The sequence below is a fragment of the Stegastes partitus genome, unplaced genomic scaffold (assembly GCF_000690725.1).
Source record: "Stegastes partitus isolate 25-593 unplaced genomic scaffold, Stegastes_partitus-1.0.2 Scaffold21, whole genome shotgun sequence".
Lineage (NCBI taxonomy): Eukaryota > Metazoa > Chordata > Actinopteri > Pomacentridae > Stegastes > Stegastes partitus.
The window spans coordinates 1625582-1643465 of record NW_007577752.1 but is presented as its reverse complement, the minus strand read 5'-3'; the positions used below and the strand labels follow the sequence as shown (position 1 = coordinate 1643465).

Below are 17884 nucleotides of genomic sequence, written 5' to 3'. Positions count from 1 at the left end.
CTTTCCCCGGGCACAGGAACGATGACAGCGTGACGTTGGAGCAGCAGCAGCGGCAGCCTCCCCGACTATCCAAGGTATCTGTTTACCTTAACTGGTGCTAACAGCTAATACGTGACCTAGTTTATTGTCTAGTGCTTGTTTTTTTGACGCTTGTAGGTGAAAACAGTAGCAGAAGATTCCAGAGTGACGCTTGCTAACCGCTTGTCGACCCGCACTATGCGAGCAGGTTTAGCGCTATGCTATGCTAGCTGCTAAGATACGTGAGCGACTACATGTAGCACCGATAGCAGGATTCCTCAGCTCTTAGTGAAGCATCCTGTTATCTACCATCTAAAGGAGGGTTTATCTTTCAGTTCTATGCTCGAAGTGTTGTTTACATTGATTAAATGCCCTCTTAAAGCCTCACATTTTGTCCAGGTGCTAATTCAGGGTGTAACTTACGTTGAATTGAAACTTGGCTAACTTTATCCCCCATGACATCTTCTTGTTTAGATGTTTGAGCCCCATTCTACTTTATTTCATTATTTGTTTTTGTGTAGCAGTCTTAAATCTTAAAAAGGTGCCTCGTTTAGCTCATACTGTAATATTAGTTTCTTTATGTGTAAGAAAAAACAAACAGAAAAAAATACTCTGGATTTTTATTTTTTTTAAATGACTGGTAATTCTGGTCTAGTATTGCTGTTGTGGCTTTCTGGCACAAGATGACAGTTTTCCTGTCACAACACACACATCATTTTTCTGGTCTAGTGTGCAGACAGGAACAAATAAGTTTACTGTGAATATTATCAGATGTTGACTATGACTGGAAGCTATATGTCCATATGACAGTGATATGGATTTATAATGATTACATCTTCATGTAATTAAATTCTTGATTACCTGTCTTGTCTTGAAATGCCAAAAAATGGTGTAAAATAGTCATCATGGTTTTTTAAAAGCCTGACATAACAAATATCTAGTGTTGTCCACAAACCAAAAATATTTATTGTACTGTCATAGAGGAGGAAAGAAACTGAAAACCTTCATAATTAAGTATCTGGAATCAGAGAATTTAGCTTGACTAATGATCAATGACAGACTTTCAACTGGCAGCCAGTCGTCTGCATTACAGTTGAAAGGATTAGTACGTCATTTATTGTGAATTACACATACTTGTGTTTTAAACTGTTATCTAAAATTATTAGAAATCTGAGTATCAGCTTTGACTCTGGAAAACTGACACTGACATTGCGTATATGACTATTGTTCATCCATTTTTTCCACAAATGTTTAAACACACACACAGAGTAATGAACATGCAAATATCAAGCAGCCGTAAGCAGGAAAAGGACTGACCTGCCAGAATACAGAAGATGACTGTGCTAAATGACTTGCAGCTTTTCCTCAGAACTGCAAAAGACTCAATTGGAACATTAGTGCTTCACAAAAAACAGCACTATTTTGGTGCAATACCCCACTTTGTTTTGTATATCTTGTGTGTTATATATCTGGCATGCCATTCTTTGGTAATGTTTTAGCAGACAAATAGATCAGTCCTGCAAGCTGCTCCTGAAAATGAATGATCTGTGGCACAAATAGTTCCTTTGTTTTTATGTCCAGCTTACTTATAGCAGTTATTCTCAAATTTATCAACACCTTTCCTTATAATATAGAAATGCTTAGCCCCTGATGTATTGATTTCCAGTCTCCCCCATGGACGACCTCACCCAAGCACTCTCGGCCAGCTTTGCTGTGTCCAAGGAGCCCAACAGTACTGCCGGCCCCCACCCCCGGCTGGCCCAGTACAAGAGCAAGTACAGCGTGCTGGAGCAGAGTGAGCGACGACGGCGATTTCTTGACCTGCAGAAAATGTAAATGCCTTCCACGTTTAGTGTTTAAACATTTCAAACAGTACATATTTTGATACTGACATGGAAAATTGTACATTAATATCTGTAACCATTATGTATTTTCTTGTTTAAGATGTAAAATAAGATGAGATTATGTCTATCTTGCAAAATTAACACATTTTCACTAGTGAAGGCTCAATACTAAGGGTTCTACTTTTCTATCATTGTTCATGTCCTACATCTGACTGTCCTGTTTTCATCTGCACACTCACAACTTACACACTTGTCCAGTAAATAGCAATATTCGGGTTTGTTAAGCATGACTGTCTCTATGCTGGATGCAGTTAGTTATTTTAAAATCACAACTTACTGACCAATTTTTTCGAGGCGGTTAAATTGCACAGATCTTGTTCAAAACAATCCCATGGCAAAAGTGTCCAAATTATTATTTTTTTTTTTTGTCGCTCATCTCAGTAAAAGGTTAAATTATGTCAACCACGCGCGACGTCTGGCTGACGGGGACTGGACGGGGGCAGACAGCGATGGGGAGGAAGACATGGAGAAACAGGAGGACGGGGAACGGGAGCAAGATGGCAATGCAGAAGAGGAAGGGATGGAGATTGAGAGGAGGAAGCTGCCAAAACATTATGCAAACCAGGTCAGCGTTTGATGTCTTCTTACCCAGAGAGATTACTCTCATTCCTGTGTGATGGACAGCCTATTTTGCTTTCTGTTGCATTCTAAACTTGGCCTGCAGAGGGCGCATGAGTTCTACAATTACAGCTTTGTTATCTGGTATAAAACCGTGTGATAAATAACACTATTTTCTGTATTTCCATTATTCTTTTACTCTTAAATCCCATGTTGATGAAGATGAAATGTTTAGTTAATAATATTCCTGTTCCACTTTAGCTCATGTTGTCAGAATGGCTGGTCGATGTACCGTCAGAACTGGACACTGATTGGCTGATGGTGGTCTGTCCTGTGGGGAAAAGATCGCTCATTGTTGCCTCCAAGGTAGGAACCTGTCACCACCGTTGTTTTCATTACCAGATCTTTCATTCTTGTTGGTGAATTTCAGAATCTAACAAGAAGGGGGATCATTACTTTAAGAGCAGAGCATGAGGAAATCACATTTACAGTCAGGATTCACGATGATAACTGACACATTATGAGAAGCTTTTGAATTAGTTCCACCATTACTCTTTGTGATGTGACGTCTTCTAGCCCTGATCAAAAGCTAATTAACATGAACAACTGCAAGTAGGACTTCCTGTCATTTTAATGAAGCAGTGCTGAATCAATATTTTGAGAGAATTATATACTTTGCCTTGTGCTTGTAAATTCAACACAGCTTTTCCGGTAGTTGGGAGGATGATGTGAGCTGTTCCTGTAATTAAGACGAGCCACCTTGTCTGAACAACTGTACGCAACATTAATAATGTGGGCGAACGCTTAGGGAGAATTTCTTTGAACCAATGATGGAGAAAGCAGTGAGTCATTAGGTTAGATTGGAAGATTGTATGCGCCTATGCTGGTGAAAAAGAAGTACACAAATATGTGCATTTGTGTAACATTGTGCCAGTTTTGTCTAATTTAGAGGTGCAATATCTGTGGTATAAAATGTAATCAGATATTTGGGATATAGTCTTCCCAAGCTTTGCTTAGTCTGTCTGTTCTGCGGCTTTGCTCTTCTCTCCCTGTCAAGCTCACAACAACAGTGTACTGATTTTGAGCTCAAGTAGGTCATCAGTACCGGAGGTTATCAGTTTGTCATCACCCACTTAACTTCACAATCTGCCTGCATTGCGTTTGTATTACTGTTTTTATAACTGGCTAACAGTTGGAGATTGAGAGTTTCTTCAGAGATAAAAGCTTGACATATTTTAAAATACATTTAAAATCCAGATTATTTCAGCCATATCCCCTCTTCCTCTCTGCATCTGCTGCGTAGGCTGGCTGGCCACAAAAACAAAGTTGTCAGTCCATACTGTGCAAAAGGGGATTGTTAAATCCCTTCCAAATGGAAAACGTTTTGAACGTGGACCACCTTGTGAGTTGTTCGAAACCATAAATACAAATTTGAAGGTGTCACTGAGTAGAGGCAGGTGAGCTGCAGTCACCAGGACTCTGTGTTGAATAATGGTGCATGTGTCAGTCAATCAAACACCCCTCAAATGCCTTCTATAGAAATTCCAGTATTGTCACTAAGCCACCGATTTGAAGAAGTGAAATTAGATATTGGTAAGTTCTTGTGTAGAAATTTGCTTATAGTAGAAGCTTGGGGTTTTTCCATTTTACTTTCTTTTGGCATTTGTTTTTGTGTCGTTGCCTTAAATGTAAATCAGAAGCCTCATTTATCTCACATTGTGGTTCATAAGTAATGAAAAGGCTTGAAAGTGATTGTCAGTATTAGATAAAGAATACTAGTAACTCTGGTACAACATCCCTGTCTTGTCTCACTGGCCCCAGACAACAGTTTTCCTCTCGCAGCGTTTGTTGTATTAGTGTCACTGGCACCTCACACCCTGTGATGCAACCATGTATAACATCACAATGACTGTGCACCTCCAGTCATCTGGTTCCTCATTCATTATTTCAGGGCTTGAGCTCATTGACGACAAATCTCTGAAACCGCAGAGCACAAAATGAGAACTGAAGATGAGCAGATCTGTCAGAAGCAACAGATCTTAAGCGGTCCCTGGAGAAAACTGTGTGAGACGAATTTCATCTGTTGGCAAGCGTTCACATATATTTGTCAGAGTTAGACAATAGGACACTTTTAGGTTTTCAGCTCTCTGCAGTTCCTGTGCATCTCTCTGTAGCACGAATGCTGCCAGAATTTGGGGGGTTTGGGGACTGTTGGGACCACCTTCACCAAAATTGTCTAAAGTTTTTCTGATCTCATTCCAATTTAGGGCTCCATTTTTTTTTCTTATAACCACAGCAGATACAATCACCACATTGTAGAGACAAAGTAAAGGACAACATATTGTGTGTTAATAAGGTGCTGGACCACCTCATTCCACCAGAACTGCTTCATTGCACTTTGGCATTGATTCTCATTGTCTTTGAAACTGAACTGGTACGACAGAGTATTAGGGCCACATTAAGAATACTTCGAGAATAAAGTCGTAATATTACAAGAAAAAAAGTCTGAATTTTACAAGAATAAAGTCGTAATATTACAAGAGTGAAATTGTAGCATTTAAACCAGTTGTTTTAGAAGAGAAAATCTATTCCAAAGAAAGAACCTTCAGAATAGATAGAATAGAATTTTCTTGCAGATTGTTTTCAAAGTCCTGATACTAATGATAATGTGGTGCTGATGCAGACTCAAAGATGAAGTATCTCCTGGTTTGTGAAACTGATGCTGAATTACAACTTCACGTAATGCTCCACCGCCCTCTTTTCATCAACTTCCCTCTTCTAAAACAACTAGTTTAAATGTTACGACTTTATTCTCCTAATATTTCGACTTTATTCTTGAAGTCTGTGGAAAAATTTTTCTTAATGTGGCCCTAATATAGATCAACATAATTCTTCCAGTAACAATATTCCCTCATTTTGTGCTTTAAAGCATGGTGGTGGAGAGCACTGTCGAACATGGTAGCCCAAAATCTCTCCTAGGTGTTTGATTGGGTTGAGATCAGGCGAAGGTCACCATCCATTCAGTGACCCCTCATGCCCTAGGGATGGAGACACTATCATTCTGGAAGAGACCACTTCAATTAGGGTAGAAATGTTTCATCATGCAGTAAAGGTGACCACTCAGAACAGCTTGTATTGATTTACAGTCACTTTTCCTTCAAAGGATGTAAGTGGACCCACACCACCAGTTAGCAAAACGCCCCCCACAGCATAACAGAGCCACCAGAGCCCCTCAGTGTGGGAGTTAAACATTCAAGTTTTTCCATGAATTAGTCACCAATTCATGCATGACATCTTTCAGGTCAAGCTGGTTAGTAATCCAAGAGTATTGTCCTCATACTTTCAGTAGAACTACATTGCAGAAATTGACTAATTGAGTAATAAAATCGTTTAGCTGTGCTGATGATGTGATTACCTTTGTTCTCGTTTTTTTTAATTCTGTGGTTTAAATGATTGATTACATGGAAAATTACAGTTAATTACTGACAGAATTCATCATTACATTCTTATTGTACAAGTGTTAGTTTTTGCCCCATGTACTGCATGACTGTGGAATGGAATTATTTAATCATACATTTTTTTAAATAGATTTTTTCCCCCAATATGTACAATATCATAACAGATTTCATATATGTATGATATTTATGATGATAAAGTATTAGCATCAGCACTAACTCTCCTAAGCCTGTGTGTTACAATGAGGTGAACATTAATGTGGTCTTGTGTCTCTGTTTTAGTCAAACCTTAGTTGGATTTTTAAGTTGTGTTAACTCAAGACAGCTTCCAAAAGTAGGCGTCCACTACTGTCGCAATGCCACAAATACACAGATACCCTTAATACAGAAGCAGAGGACCATCCGGTAGAGGAGATAAAATTATCCTGTATTCCGTTTGTTTCTCACTTTTTTACAATCTTACATGAATATGCGATGACAAATGATAAACTCTATTTTCCAATGTTTAAATTGACAGTGTTGTGGGGAGTATCAAACAAAATGAGAACAGTGCTCTCTTCTCTTCTGTATTGTTTCTTGTTTGGCCTTTTTCTTCTAAAGGGTTCCACTGCGGCGTACACTAAAAGCGGCTATTGTGTGAATCGTTTCCCTTCCCTGCTGCCCGGTGGGAACAGACACAACTCTGCCATGGGAAAAGGTAGGTGGGCCTGTTGTATCGGGAACTCTGTGATTCACTGCAATAGGCCACTCAGGCATTTTAACAACACGAGGAAGTACTCCACGGTCCTCCCTTTCACCTGTGAGTTTATTTCATTTCAACAACATCAAAATAACTTCCAGCTCAGGTTATTAATGTGATAATCCTAGAGACAGATTTTTTACCTCCAAACTCCACCTACCTGCTGCTGGGACAGTCAGTTCAAACTCACTCAGCAGAGCCAAGATTTGTTTAAACACGCAGAACTTTATTTTAAGTTCTAGTGGAGATGTTGCAGTTTTTTAAAGGTACTAATTATGACAGGCTGCATTCTCTCTAAATGTTTAAAAAATGATGACAAAATGAAACTATTCCCATTGATTAAAAGATGTAGCCCTAGAAACCATTATCCATTACACCGATTTTAATAATGTAGAAGCTACTAAAGGGGAAATGAAGGAGAAAAAAGGATATTAAGAGGGTCAGTTAGAGCAAAGATCCAACTGAAACTTTAGCAAATAGTTATTATTGTTGCAGTCCTACAGTTTTTCTTTTTTTCTCTTCATGAACAAGCTTATATTAAGGTTTTGTTGCTAAAATGTCTTGCAGTAATGGCTGTTCATTTATTGCACCGTCCTCAGGATGATCAGTTTGAGCGTCATCTGATTTATTTTTGATACAAAACCTCATACAGGACCTAAAGGTGATTTGCAATACAGACAATTATCAGAACTTGTAATTGTTTTCCTTATATTGATCAAAAGTTCTGTCAGAGTCCCTGAAGATGTGTTAAAGGTGGGGTAAGACATTCCTAAGAATATTTGTTCAACAGCCAAACACAGCTCTACAGTCAGTGCTCCTTCAGAAGCCTTCAACTTCATGGATGCAGATTGCAACGGTGACCCCACTAATAAAAGAGCTACAGGCTGGAACACAGACCACGCGTTATATCAGTAGTGGATGGGAGTCTTGTTTTGGGTCCATGAGCAAAGACGCAGAGCACGGTGGCACTGAAACCAGCTTTTTGTCCTTCTCAGAAACAGGCAGTAGAGGAGAGTTTGCCACTGTCTCTCATGGGGGCAGCAGTGTTTTAAAAATCCTCTGAATTCATGGTACTTGGAGCGCTGTCCTGGGCATGAACTCTGTGCATTAGTGCACACGCCCCATGTTGCTGGTTGGCTCGGATAGAGTACTGTTGATCAGTCCAAGCTGGTTTGATTTTTTTTTTTCTTTTTTCCCATTTACAGAATCAATCCTGTGTGCAAACACTTGACTTTTTTCAGTGCACACAGAATGGACAACTGATGGACTGTGTGGGAATAGTTGATAAAATTGACAGTTATTGGATTAGAGTTGCTGACTCCACTTTTGAGGTCAATTTGCACCACATTGTTCTAAATTCCTCTTATCGCTTTCTGTTTACTTGATAATTGTTGATATTTATGTGACTATGAATGATTTGTATACTAGCTGATATAAACTAACTAAAAGTGTTCTTTTTTTTGCATGTGGTACAAGCAGACTACACAATCCTAGACTGCATTTACAGTGAGGTGGACAGAACATACTACATCCTGGACGTCATGTGCTGGAGAGGCCACCCGGTCTACGACTGCCCAGTAAGATTGGCTTCCAATCCTCCAGCAATCCAGGAATGCTTGTCTAATTGCTTAAGTAGCAGAGTCTGGGACACAGATGTGCTTTTTTGCCACGTTGCCCATCTCAATGGCTCAAAATTCAAAAAGGATTTTTTTTTTGTTTACAATGCTTGTTTTCTCATCAACAGACCGAGTTCCGTTTCTACTGGCTCCAATCCAAAGTCCAGGAGACAGACGGCCTATCAGAGATCGCTAAACGTAACCCTGTATGTACCGGCACCACAAACTGAGTCCATTCACTTCATGCCCCCTGTTTCATCCCAGATTTTCAGACCTCATTATTGTTACGAGAGACACTGCAACATGTTTACTCAGTCTAAGGTTTTCTGAGTTTTGTTTACTGTGCTTTCTGCCTTGCTGACCCTTATTTTCACATGTGGGATAAACAAAATCCAGCACTTGAGCCCAGATCTCCACGGGGTGAACAGAGACAAAGGAAAATTAGTCTCCAGTTGCAGTCTTCTGGAGTAATTGTGCACTAAAGTGATTATTACACACAAATCTTAAAGATTATGGTGCTTTGCGGAAGCCTGGGTGAACTTTGAGTTCAAGTTTCACCTATTAATCTTCCGGATTTGTGTGGTACAGCCCAGTAAGAGCTAAATCATGCTCAGTCCTTGTTGGGTAAACTCATCACTGGAAAGCAATTTCTCACATTTGACTAGACAAATTGTGTTTGGAAGTCACAACGCAGTGCTCTGGTTTTGTTTGGTCCAACAGTTCCGGTTTGTGAGTCTCCAAAGCACAGAATGCACAGTGGAATTGATTCAGAAGGCCCTGGCAGCAGAGTACAGCTTCAGTGTAAGTAAAAAAGTTCACCCTTTCATCTTAACAGATTCTTAAAATTTTCTTTAATCTCATACAGACGCTAGAATGTATTATGAGTTTCTCATCAGACTTCAGTTCCTTCCTTTACATGTGATTTTTTGGCTGCAGGTGGATGGTCTCCTTTTCTACCACCGCCAGACCCACTACACCCCCGGCAGCACCCCTCTGGTTGGCTGGCTTCGCCCCTACATGGTCACCGACATCCTGGGCATAGAGGTTCCTGTGGGACCCCTCACCACCAAGCCTGAGTACGCCAGCCACCAGCTGCAGCAGATCCGGGAGCACAAGAAAACATCAGGCGAAGTCCGCCCGGCCAACAGCAGTGGCGGCTACGAGTTAGAGTACCTGTCCACCCCAATCCGGGACAGTGAGGACAAGCTGAACTTTTTGAATCAGAAACCAATAAGAGAAGCACACATGGAGGTCTGAGTGGGGGACTTAACGAGATGCAAATTGTTAAGTCAGTGTTTCTGTGTGGTGGCGGCCCACATATGGTTCTTTAGAATGTCTGCTGAATGGTTCTGCAGATCTGACCAATTGCAAAGCATAGCTAATTCTAATCCAGCACTGCTCTGGACGCCGTCAGAGTGCAGATTAGTAGAGCAATGCTGAAGTATCATACGGCCAAAAATCCAACCTGATATTTGCATGTTGTACCTGCTGCAAACCTGAAACACCTAGTTTTTTTGGGAATGACTGCACAACGATCTGCCATTGTAATTACTATTTCACAGTCTGTAATACATATACCGAATGCCAAGGACCATCGCAGATCCACAAATGGTTAACAAAAGGTGTCTAATGTGAGACATGCTGTGCAAAGTGCAGGACAGTAACGTTTGTGAAGAAGTGTGATTTTGCTGCTCTGCAATATTTGCACTTCAGAAAGATCGTGCATAAGAAACATCTCATCCTCACTGCTGGCAGGTGTTTGCAGGTTAATGCCTACTTCCTGGAAAATGCTGACATTTTGAGTAAATCATCAGTATAAGCAACAGTAATGGAGTGCTTTGGAAGGTTTATGGCCTCCTGGTCAGAGTGTGTGAGCTGCGACGTGGACTTTTACAATTTAATGTTCGATTTAAAATAGCTTAGTGTTTTAATGTGTATGTATCTAAATAAATGTTTTTTTTAATGACCTACACTCTGTCCATTGTGTTTGCAGAGATTGCTGAATTTTTGGAGTTGCAATGAAAGGGCTGCAGAATTTCAGCATCAATTTGATCCCCTTGACGTGAAATTGAATATAGGAATATTTTTTTGGTTTAAGACTTCAAGAAAAGCATAACTGCTTGTTTTTTAGATCCAGTTATTGATCCAAATATTAAAATATTCACATACACACACGCACACATATATATATATGTGTGTATATATATATATGTATATATATATACACACACACACATATGAGGGAATGATCATGTAATTTTAGTCAGGGTTCTTTCATAAAGGAAAGATAATTATATAGAAAACTAAGTGTGAAAAAGTTTATTCTAAGTTATATATAAACTTACATAAGTAAAGTAGAAGTTTTAAAGTAAGCTTTGAATTTAAAAACCCTCTACAGAGACTTCTGATTTGATTGCACTGTAATGTAGCTTTAAGCAGCTGATGTTCCAGTGTATGGTAAGATATGAGTCACAGTGCTCATCAGCAGAATTCATGAGCACGTCCTCCCCTCTGCGCTGAGCTCACTGTGCCATTTGCGTAACTGTGAAGAGCAGGGCGGAAACTGTCGACAGGAAAAGACGTGAAAGTGTCTGGCGGGGTTGAGAATTTAGTTTCAGAAACCTGTGCCAGCACATCCTCTGAGAAACAACACCAGAGATCATTGCCTCAGGTTCCCAGATTTTGGCTGGCTTGGGGAGGATCCCTTTTACCTTTTGTTTGATGTTTCCAAGAAACCTTATTGAAGCAATAGTTCCTGATTTTATATTTACATATATATATAAGTTATTTTTAGCTATGCTAGTAACATGGCTTTGGTCCAGACTGGAATATTTTAAGAACTACTGGAATGACTGCCAATAAATTTAGCTTAGACCTTCATGGTTCCCAAATGATGGATCCTTATAACTTTGATTGTCACCTGACCAATCTGTGTCATCTCTTTCATAGTTTGTACTGTGTCCTCTCTGTATTTCTGGCGCTGGAGTTACACAGGTCTGACCAGCAGTGTATGGTCCCACTGATCTGTCCAGTATTTGCGATTTCCAGTTAATTACCTGTCTGTTCGTCTCTGCTTTCATTGTCTCTTTCCCCTTTACCCTCGCCCCAACCAGTCAAGGCAGATACTTGCCATCCCAGAGCCTGGTTCTGCTGGAGATCTCTTCCTTTATACTGCTGCAACTATGCTGCTCATAGGAAATCTTTGAATTTGAATTTTGAATTCCCAAATTGTACTTGCACCGACCAGGTACAGTACCAAGTCAATGGATTCTGGCACACTCATTGACATAATACTTACCAACAGACCAGTACACATCTGGAGTGTTCTGTCAAAGCCTCAGTGATCACTGCAGCATAGCTTGTGTCCGCAGAGGATCTGTTGCAAGACATCCACCGCTGGTGGTTTGCAAACGCCTGCTCAGAAACTTTGATGAGCAGGCTTTTCTGTATGATCTTGCACTCATACATTGGCACAGAGTTGGTCTCATTCCCGATGTTGAAGATGCTTGGTTATATTTTAAATCTTCTTTTATTGCTGTTCTCAACAAACACGCTCCTCTTAAAAAGTTCAGAATAAAAAATCGTCACAGTCCCTGGTTTAGTTCTGACCTGTCTGAGCTTGTCTATGAAAAACATCACCTATGGCGAAAGGCTAAGACTACTAATAAAACATCCAACTGGCAGCTATACAGGGTGGCCAGAAATAAATGTACTCAGTCAATAAGACCGGCAAAAACTGGCTATTTTAAACAGCAGTTACTTACCAATGGTACAAACCCTAGAATATTTTGGAAAACTGTACATGTACTCGAAAACAAAAGCATATCCTCACATCTGCCTGCTGTTATTAAGACTGACGGTTGTGTTGTCACAGATAAATCCAAGATGCTGGAATATTTGAACAAGCATTTTGTCAAGGCTGGTAACAACTCACCGCCTTCCTCTGCTTCTCCTGTCACTTCAGCATCTGTATCCCTTCCACCTGCCTCAGAACACACCCTATTCTTTTTTCAGCCTATTCATGTTTCTGAGGTATTGGTGGAACTGCTCAATCTGGATACCCATAAATCTGCTGGACTGGATGGGCTAAACCCAATCTTTTTAAAAGCTGGTGCTCATGTCATTGCTCCTCCTATTTGTGACTTGTTTAACCGCTCGCTGCAAACAGGAGTTTTCCCACAGGTCTGGAAATCTGCTGCTGTTGTCCCACTATTCAAAGGAGGAGACAATGCTGACCTGAACTGCTACAGACCTATTTCCATTTTGCCCTGCCTTGCCAAAGTGTTTGAAAAACTTATCAACAAACAGCTTGTAGGCCATCTAGAAACCTACAAAGCCTTTTAACCCTCTACAGTCTGGCTTTAGATCAGGCCACAGTTGCATCACTGCCACGATGAAAGTGGTTAATGACATTATCTGTGCCCTTGACAACAAGGAATACTGCTGTGTTTGTTGATCTATCTAAAGCTTTTAATTCTGTTGACCACCCCATCTTGCTGGAAAGGCTAAGAAATATTGGTCTCTCTGAAACCTGTGTCTCCTGGTTCAGTAGCTACTGTTCTGGGCGCTTACAGTCCATAAGGATGGAGGGTCTTCTCTCGGCCCCACTACCTCTTCACAAAGGTGTTCCCCAAGGTTCCATACTGGGCATACTACTACTACTACTACTTTATAGAGCCACATCCAAATCCCTCCTCCATAAACTGGACACTATCTACCACACAGACATCCGTTTTGTCACTGGTGCCCCCTTCACGACTCACCACTGCACTCTGTACAGCCTAGTTAACTGGCCCTCTCTTCACTCCCGCAGGCAAACCCATTGGTATTTGTTCATTTATAAAACTATCATAGGCCAAACTCTGGCATACCTACGTTCACTACTCATCACCCGTCACATCCGCCGCTCATTTCGCAACAGCAACCTCATCCACCTCCTCATCCCCAAAGCCCGCACTGTCTTTGGCTGCTATTCATTTCAGTTTTCTGCAGCTCTTGACTGGAACCACTTACAAAAAACACTCAAACTGAGTGTCTTTATACCTTTATCTTCTTTTAGAAATATGGTGAAGTAACTATTTGCTGAGTCCTGTACCTGCTTTTAGTGTATTTCATCTTCAAAGCCTTTTATTGTTACGTTTTGTTTGTGTATTGTTTTTTATGGATGTATTGTATTTTCTGCTCTGTGCTGCCTCTTGGCCAGGTCGTTATTGTAAATGAGAATCTGTTCTCAATTAACCTACCTGATAAAATAAAGGAGGAAAAAAAAAATCCATGTATTACTTTGTAGGGTCTTAAGTTTATCTTCTAAATTAATCAGGTAATTTGTTAGAGTATGTAATATTTAGAGTTCCTAACCTTGTCACTCAAGTTAGTTGGGTACTTTGCATTATTTATAATATTGCAGGGTCTTAACTTTTTGGTCAGCTATGTTTGTATTGTATATAATATTGTAGTGTTTTAACCATAAAATTTTAAGTACTTAGGTGAATACAAATTATAAATAATACCATAGTCTTAACCTTAATTTTGAAACTTTTAATTTTAGGCACTTTGGCTCAATATGGGTTATATGTACTTTATAAATAACCTTAACATGACTGGACTTTACCTATATACTCAATATTTTTGGTTAAAAATGTCTCAAATATGATTTATTTAAAGGCATTCATTGTCCCCTCACGATGAATCACTTGGGTGATCCTTTAACTTTTTGTTTAGTAATACATTTTTGTCGCGTTTTAATTCATGGTTAAATACTTATGCTTAAGTTGTTTGTATTTAGTGCAAATTCACAAATGTTAGCAAGCTAATACGCTAGACTAAGATAGTGAATGTTATCTGTTAAGCAGCTAAACATGGTAGGATACTTATTTTGTCATTTGAAGATGTGGAGATAAATTTTATTTCCTACTTACAGATACAAGATTTGAATTCTTTAAGGGCGTCATTACAATAAATGGAGTTTAGAATTTGAAACCAGCTAAACAGAACCAAAGAGTGGCATCTTGTGATAAAAACTGACCAAGTCACGTTCATCATTTGAAACCTCAGAAGACCCACATGCAGCTGAAAGGACGTGTCGTGACTGGTGTTGGAGCCACTTCTTCTGCACTGGAAAAAAAAAACAGAAAAAAAGAGTATTTTCTCCTCCTTTTGTTCTTAAGATGGTATCACTATTACGCTCACCACCTACGCGGAACATTAACAGGTGAAAATAACATGTTCAAACGCTTCTGTGGAGATAACCCATTCTGGGAAACGTAGGAGATGACTGAACTGGAGGAAGGTGCGCAATGCAGCTACAGGAAATCCACTGCACCTCAATTACAATATCTCATCACGCGATAAGTCCTGGAAAGCAGCACAGATCGCACCAGCATCGGCTATTGTAATGTGCTTTTTGGCAAGAATTTCCTTCTTCAAAATAGACAAGGACATAGTATTATGTATGTTATAACCACAGACTGTATAGTTGTGGCTTGTGATGAATCAGCAGTTGAATTTCTTCTAGATTATGCTACAGCATGAGCAAAGTTTCCACATTTGCATTCAGAAGTAGTTTCCCATAGTTTCCTCACATGTGTGGGTAATACAAAAAGTAGCATATGCAAGTTTTCTTTAAAAAAAAAAAAAAGAAAAATGTCGCATTTTTTGCATTGAATTTTGCATGCATAGTAATTCAGTGCAAATTGACAAACGCAGTTCATCGAATACAGTCGGATCTTTCTCCTTTCACATTTAGTCACATCTCACTGAGAGGTCTGCCAAAGAGAGCAAAGTCAGGCGTGTGGTTAATTCAGGTATGAGTCAGCAGCAACGATCACTTTCCAGGAACTCAGCACCTGTCGATCCGCAGTTACACTTCTGAGAGCGCTGTGAGTCTCCTACACATGCACACACACACACACTCATGCAGCTCTCTGTAAATCTTCATGGAACCCAAGGCATCGAAAGACGGAAGCAGATTTGCGTTTCTCCCACAACTCTCCAGCACCTGTCAAAACATAATGTCTGAAAAAAGATGATGCATACTGGATTGTGTGTGCACAGAGGTTGGCTTCTCTATGCTTAATTGCTTTATTAATCAAAACTAAACACGCTTACACCAACAACAAAAATAAATAATTCTTTAAAACCCAGCATGTGCAACAGGCATGTAAGTAAAGAATATACATTTCCCCTGAGCTCAGTGAATCCTCTAAATTCCCACTCACAATACTGAGAACATCACATCCTCACACAGTCACAGTGCGATGCTCAGTGTCTTTGTGATTCTTATAAATTCCAGTTACAAGCGATTTCCATACAGTCATTCAAGCTTTATTGTGTCAGGTCTTAGAGTGGTACATGTTAAACACAGCACCTCGGAGGAAATACATTTTCTGGAAACTATAAACAACTTACTCTTCCTTTCTCAGCTATTACTGACTGGCACTGCAAGTTAAATCTGGCCTTCATCTCTTAAATGTTTGATGCACTCAGAGATTTTGTTTTGTCAGGGTGCACATTATGTGGGCAGGACTATGGCTTTACCAATCACGTTTTCCCAAAGGACATGATGTCAGCCGGTTGGACAGGAAGTCTATTGTTGTCCACTCCCTTTTCCCTTTGGTTTTTCAAGCCAGACTTTCTCACGCCTCATTATTTACAGTTTGCCTATTGTGGGATCTATTTTTTTACAGAAAAGAAACAAACATTTCAGTGTACCTATAATTACCCACCTTTCCAGAAAAAAACACATAAACAAATAGTCTGCCTATTTTGTTTTCCTTCTTTATCCAGAGGTAGAACATTATCTACAATAAAGTTAACGGCACTTCAGGGAATCTGTTCAAACTCGTGCCCTCTTTGGTATTATATTACTTTTACAGTGTCATCACTACATGTGAAAATACGAAATGAGGGCGATCAGTAGCCTCGCAGAAGATGTAATTTTCTGGCTGCACTTGAACTAACCTCCCTGCTAAAATATATCAGCAGCCCATAATATTCCTAGAGAGACCTGCAGTGTGTTTGTGGCTCATGTTACAGTGATTTTATCGTACTGTTGGGTATTTTCTCTTTCCTATGATGTCATGCAATTCCTGTAAAGCGTACTTGATGCTAACGTAGCCTGGGGGATGCACAAGCTGAGAGTTTCACTAATTAAACTACTGTTATTGCAACCAGCTATCACGAAAAGGCCTACAGCTGTTATTCATTATTTCCTCTCACTCTATTTCATGTATGACTGATGTGCAGTGACAGTGCGAAGAATGTTGTTCTGATATAGACGTACAGCTGATACAAAGATAAAAGCGTGTATCTTAAACAGATTATAGAGACAGATAAGTGATTTTTTTTAAATCCCAGATAATAAATAATCTTTCTTGTGTTGTATGTTTTGTTTCAAGCTTACCTAGTAGATGCAAAATGTCTCCTATCTACTGAGAATTCCATTTTTTTTTAGCAGTTTTTGGATGTTGCATGTGTGATCACGGTTTTCTTCAAACTATTTTACAAAATTATTGTTGTACCTATATGTCTTAAAATGGCAGAATTTTAAATGAACACAACAACAATACTCTCGTGTCTGAATCTGCAGCAACGGAAGTAGCACCTGGTTAGCTTAGCTTAGCATAACCAAATCTGCCTACAACCACATCGGCAGCTAAATAATTAACACCTCAAATCTTGTTTAATATAAATAAAACTACAACTTATCACTTTAACAATTTTCTTATAGAGTAAACAAACAACATCTAATGATATATAATGTGGTAATTAGAGACTTTGGAGGCAGCTTTCCTGTGCAGGAACTCTGGGCAGGCGCGAAATGGCATGAACATTTATAGGAACGCCTCCATAATTGGCCCTTTCAGCCTCTCTGTTTCCATTGCGGCATAGGATCCAGCAGCTTCGACTGCAATGTCGATTCAGAGGGCGCCAAAACAACGACAAATAGTAGTTACCCAACCTAACTGTAGCTGTTTGAAAGCATAACAGATAGAACAATAGAGGCTTTGTGATGTTAGCCTGTATGGTGAATTTTACATGGCTGATGGCGATGTTTGTTACGGGACAAAGACATCGAGCGGGCAGGAAAATGGTGCTTGCTGTCCACTCTGAATTTAATCAATTAGCATCAACCTAATACAGTAGTTATTTAGGACTGCTGAGAAGTACCTCCCATGGAGTAGGCTCTCCTGAAAAAGGCAGTGAAAGGGGTTCTACATAAGTTGGTTCATGCAGTCAACACACAATCTGCCAGCTCCTGCAGTGGAAAACAGCCTTATGTTAACCTGCTACGTTCCCCCATTTCTAGTCTTTGTGCCAAGCTAAGCTAACCAACTTCAGGCTATAGCATCTACATGAAAGTGGTGCTATAGTTATTCTTGGCTAACCCTCAGCAAGAACGTAAGCAAGTATTTCCCAAACTAAACTCATGTACAAATTCCACGTGTAGCGTCAAGCTACCGCAGGAGGGGCCAACTAGCTTAGCTTAGCATACAGGCAGAAGACAAGTAGCTAGTGTGTTCAAATGTAATGACATCACCAGCACCTCCAAAATGCATGTAATGATAATATGTGTTCTTTGTGTAATCTGCTTAA

At 39.8% G+C, this 17884-nt stretch overlaps 1 protein-coding gene across 2 annotated transcripts; it reads left to right on the top strand.

Moving 5' to 3' along the window:
* Positions 1-10262, top strand: snupn (snurportin 1). 2 transcript variants are annotated; one of them, XM_008294660.1, is made up of 9 exons: positions 1-74; positions 1685-1850; positions 2304-2487; positions 2742-2846; positions 6536-6632; positions 8154-8251; positions 8419-8496; positions 9011-9091; positions 9227-10262. In XM_008294660.1, the coding sequence occupies exons 2-9, from the start codon at positions 1693-1695 to the stop codon at positions 9545-9547; spliced, it is 1122 nt and encodes a 373-aa protein (XP_008292882.1). In that variant the 5' UTR covers positions 1-74; positions 1685-1692; the 3' UTR covers positions 9548-10262. The 2 variants fall into 2 exon arrangements, with proteins under 2 accessions (XP_008292882.1, XP_008292874.1); XM_008294652.1 differs by having other exon boundaries at positions 8151-8251.
* Positions 10263-17884: the final 7622 nt, after the last annotated feature.

Excerpts from the sequence above, each read along its gene's own strand:
- snupn (XM_008294652.1), top strand. The coding sequence starts at position 1,693 with ATGGACGACCTCACCCAAGCACTCTCGGCCAGCTTTGCTGTGTCCAAG. Across the intron at positions 2,488-2,741 it reads CAAAACATTATGCAAACCAG|CTCATGTTGTCAGAATGGCT; the intron begins GTCAGCGTTTGA and ends GTTCCACTTTAG. Across the intron at positions 6,633-8,150 it reads CAACTCTGCCATGGGAAAAG|CAGACTACACAATCCTAGAC; the intron begins GTAGGTGGGCCT and ends ATGTGGTACAAG.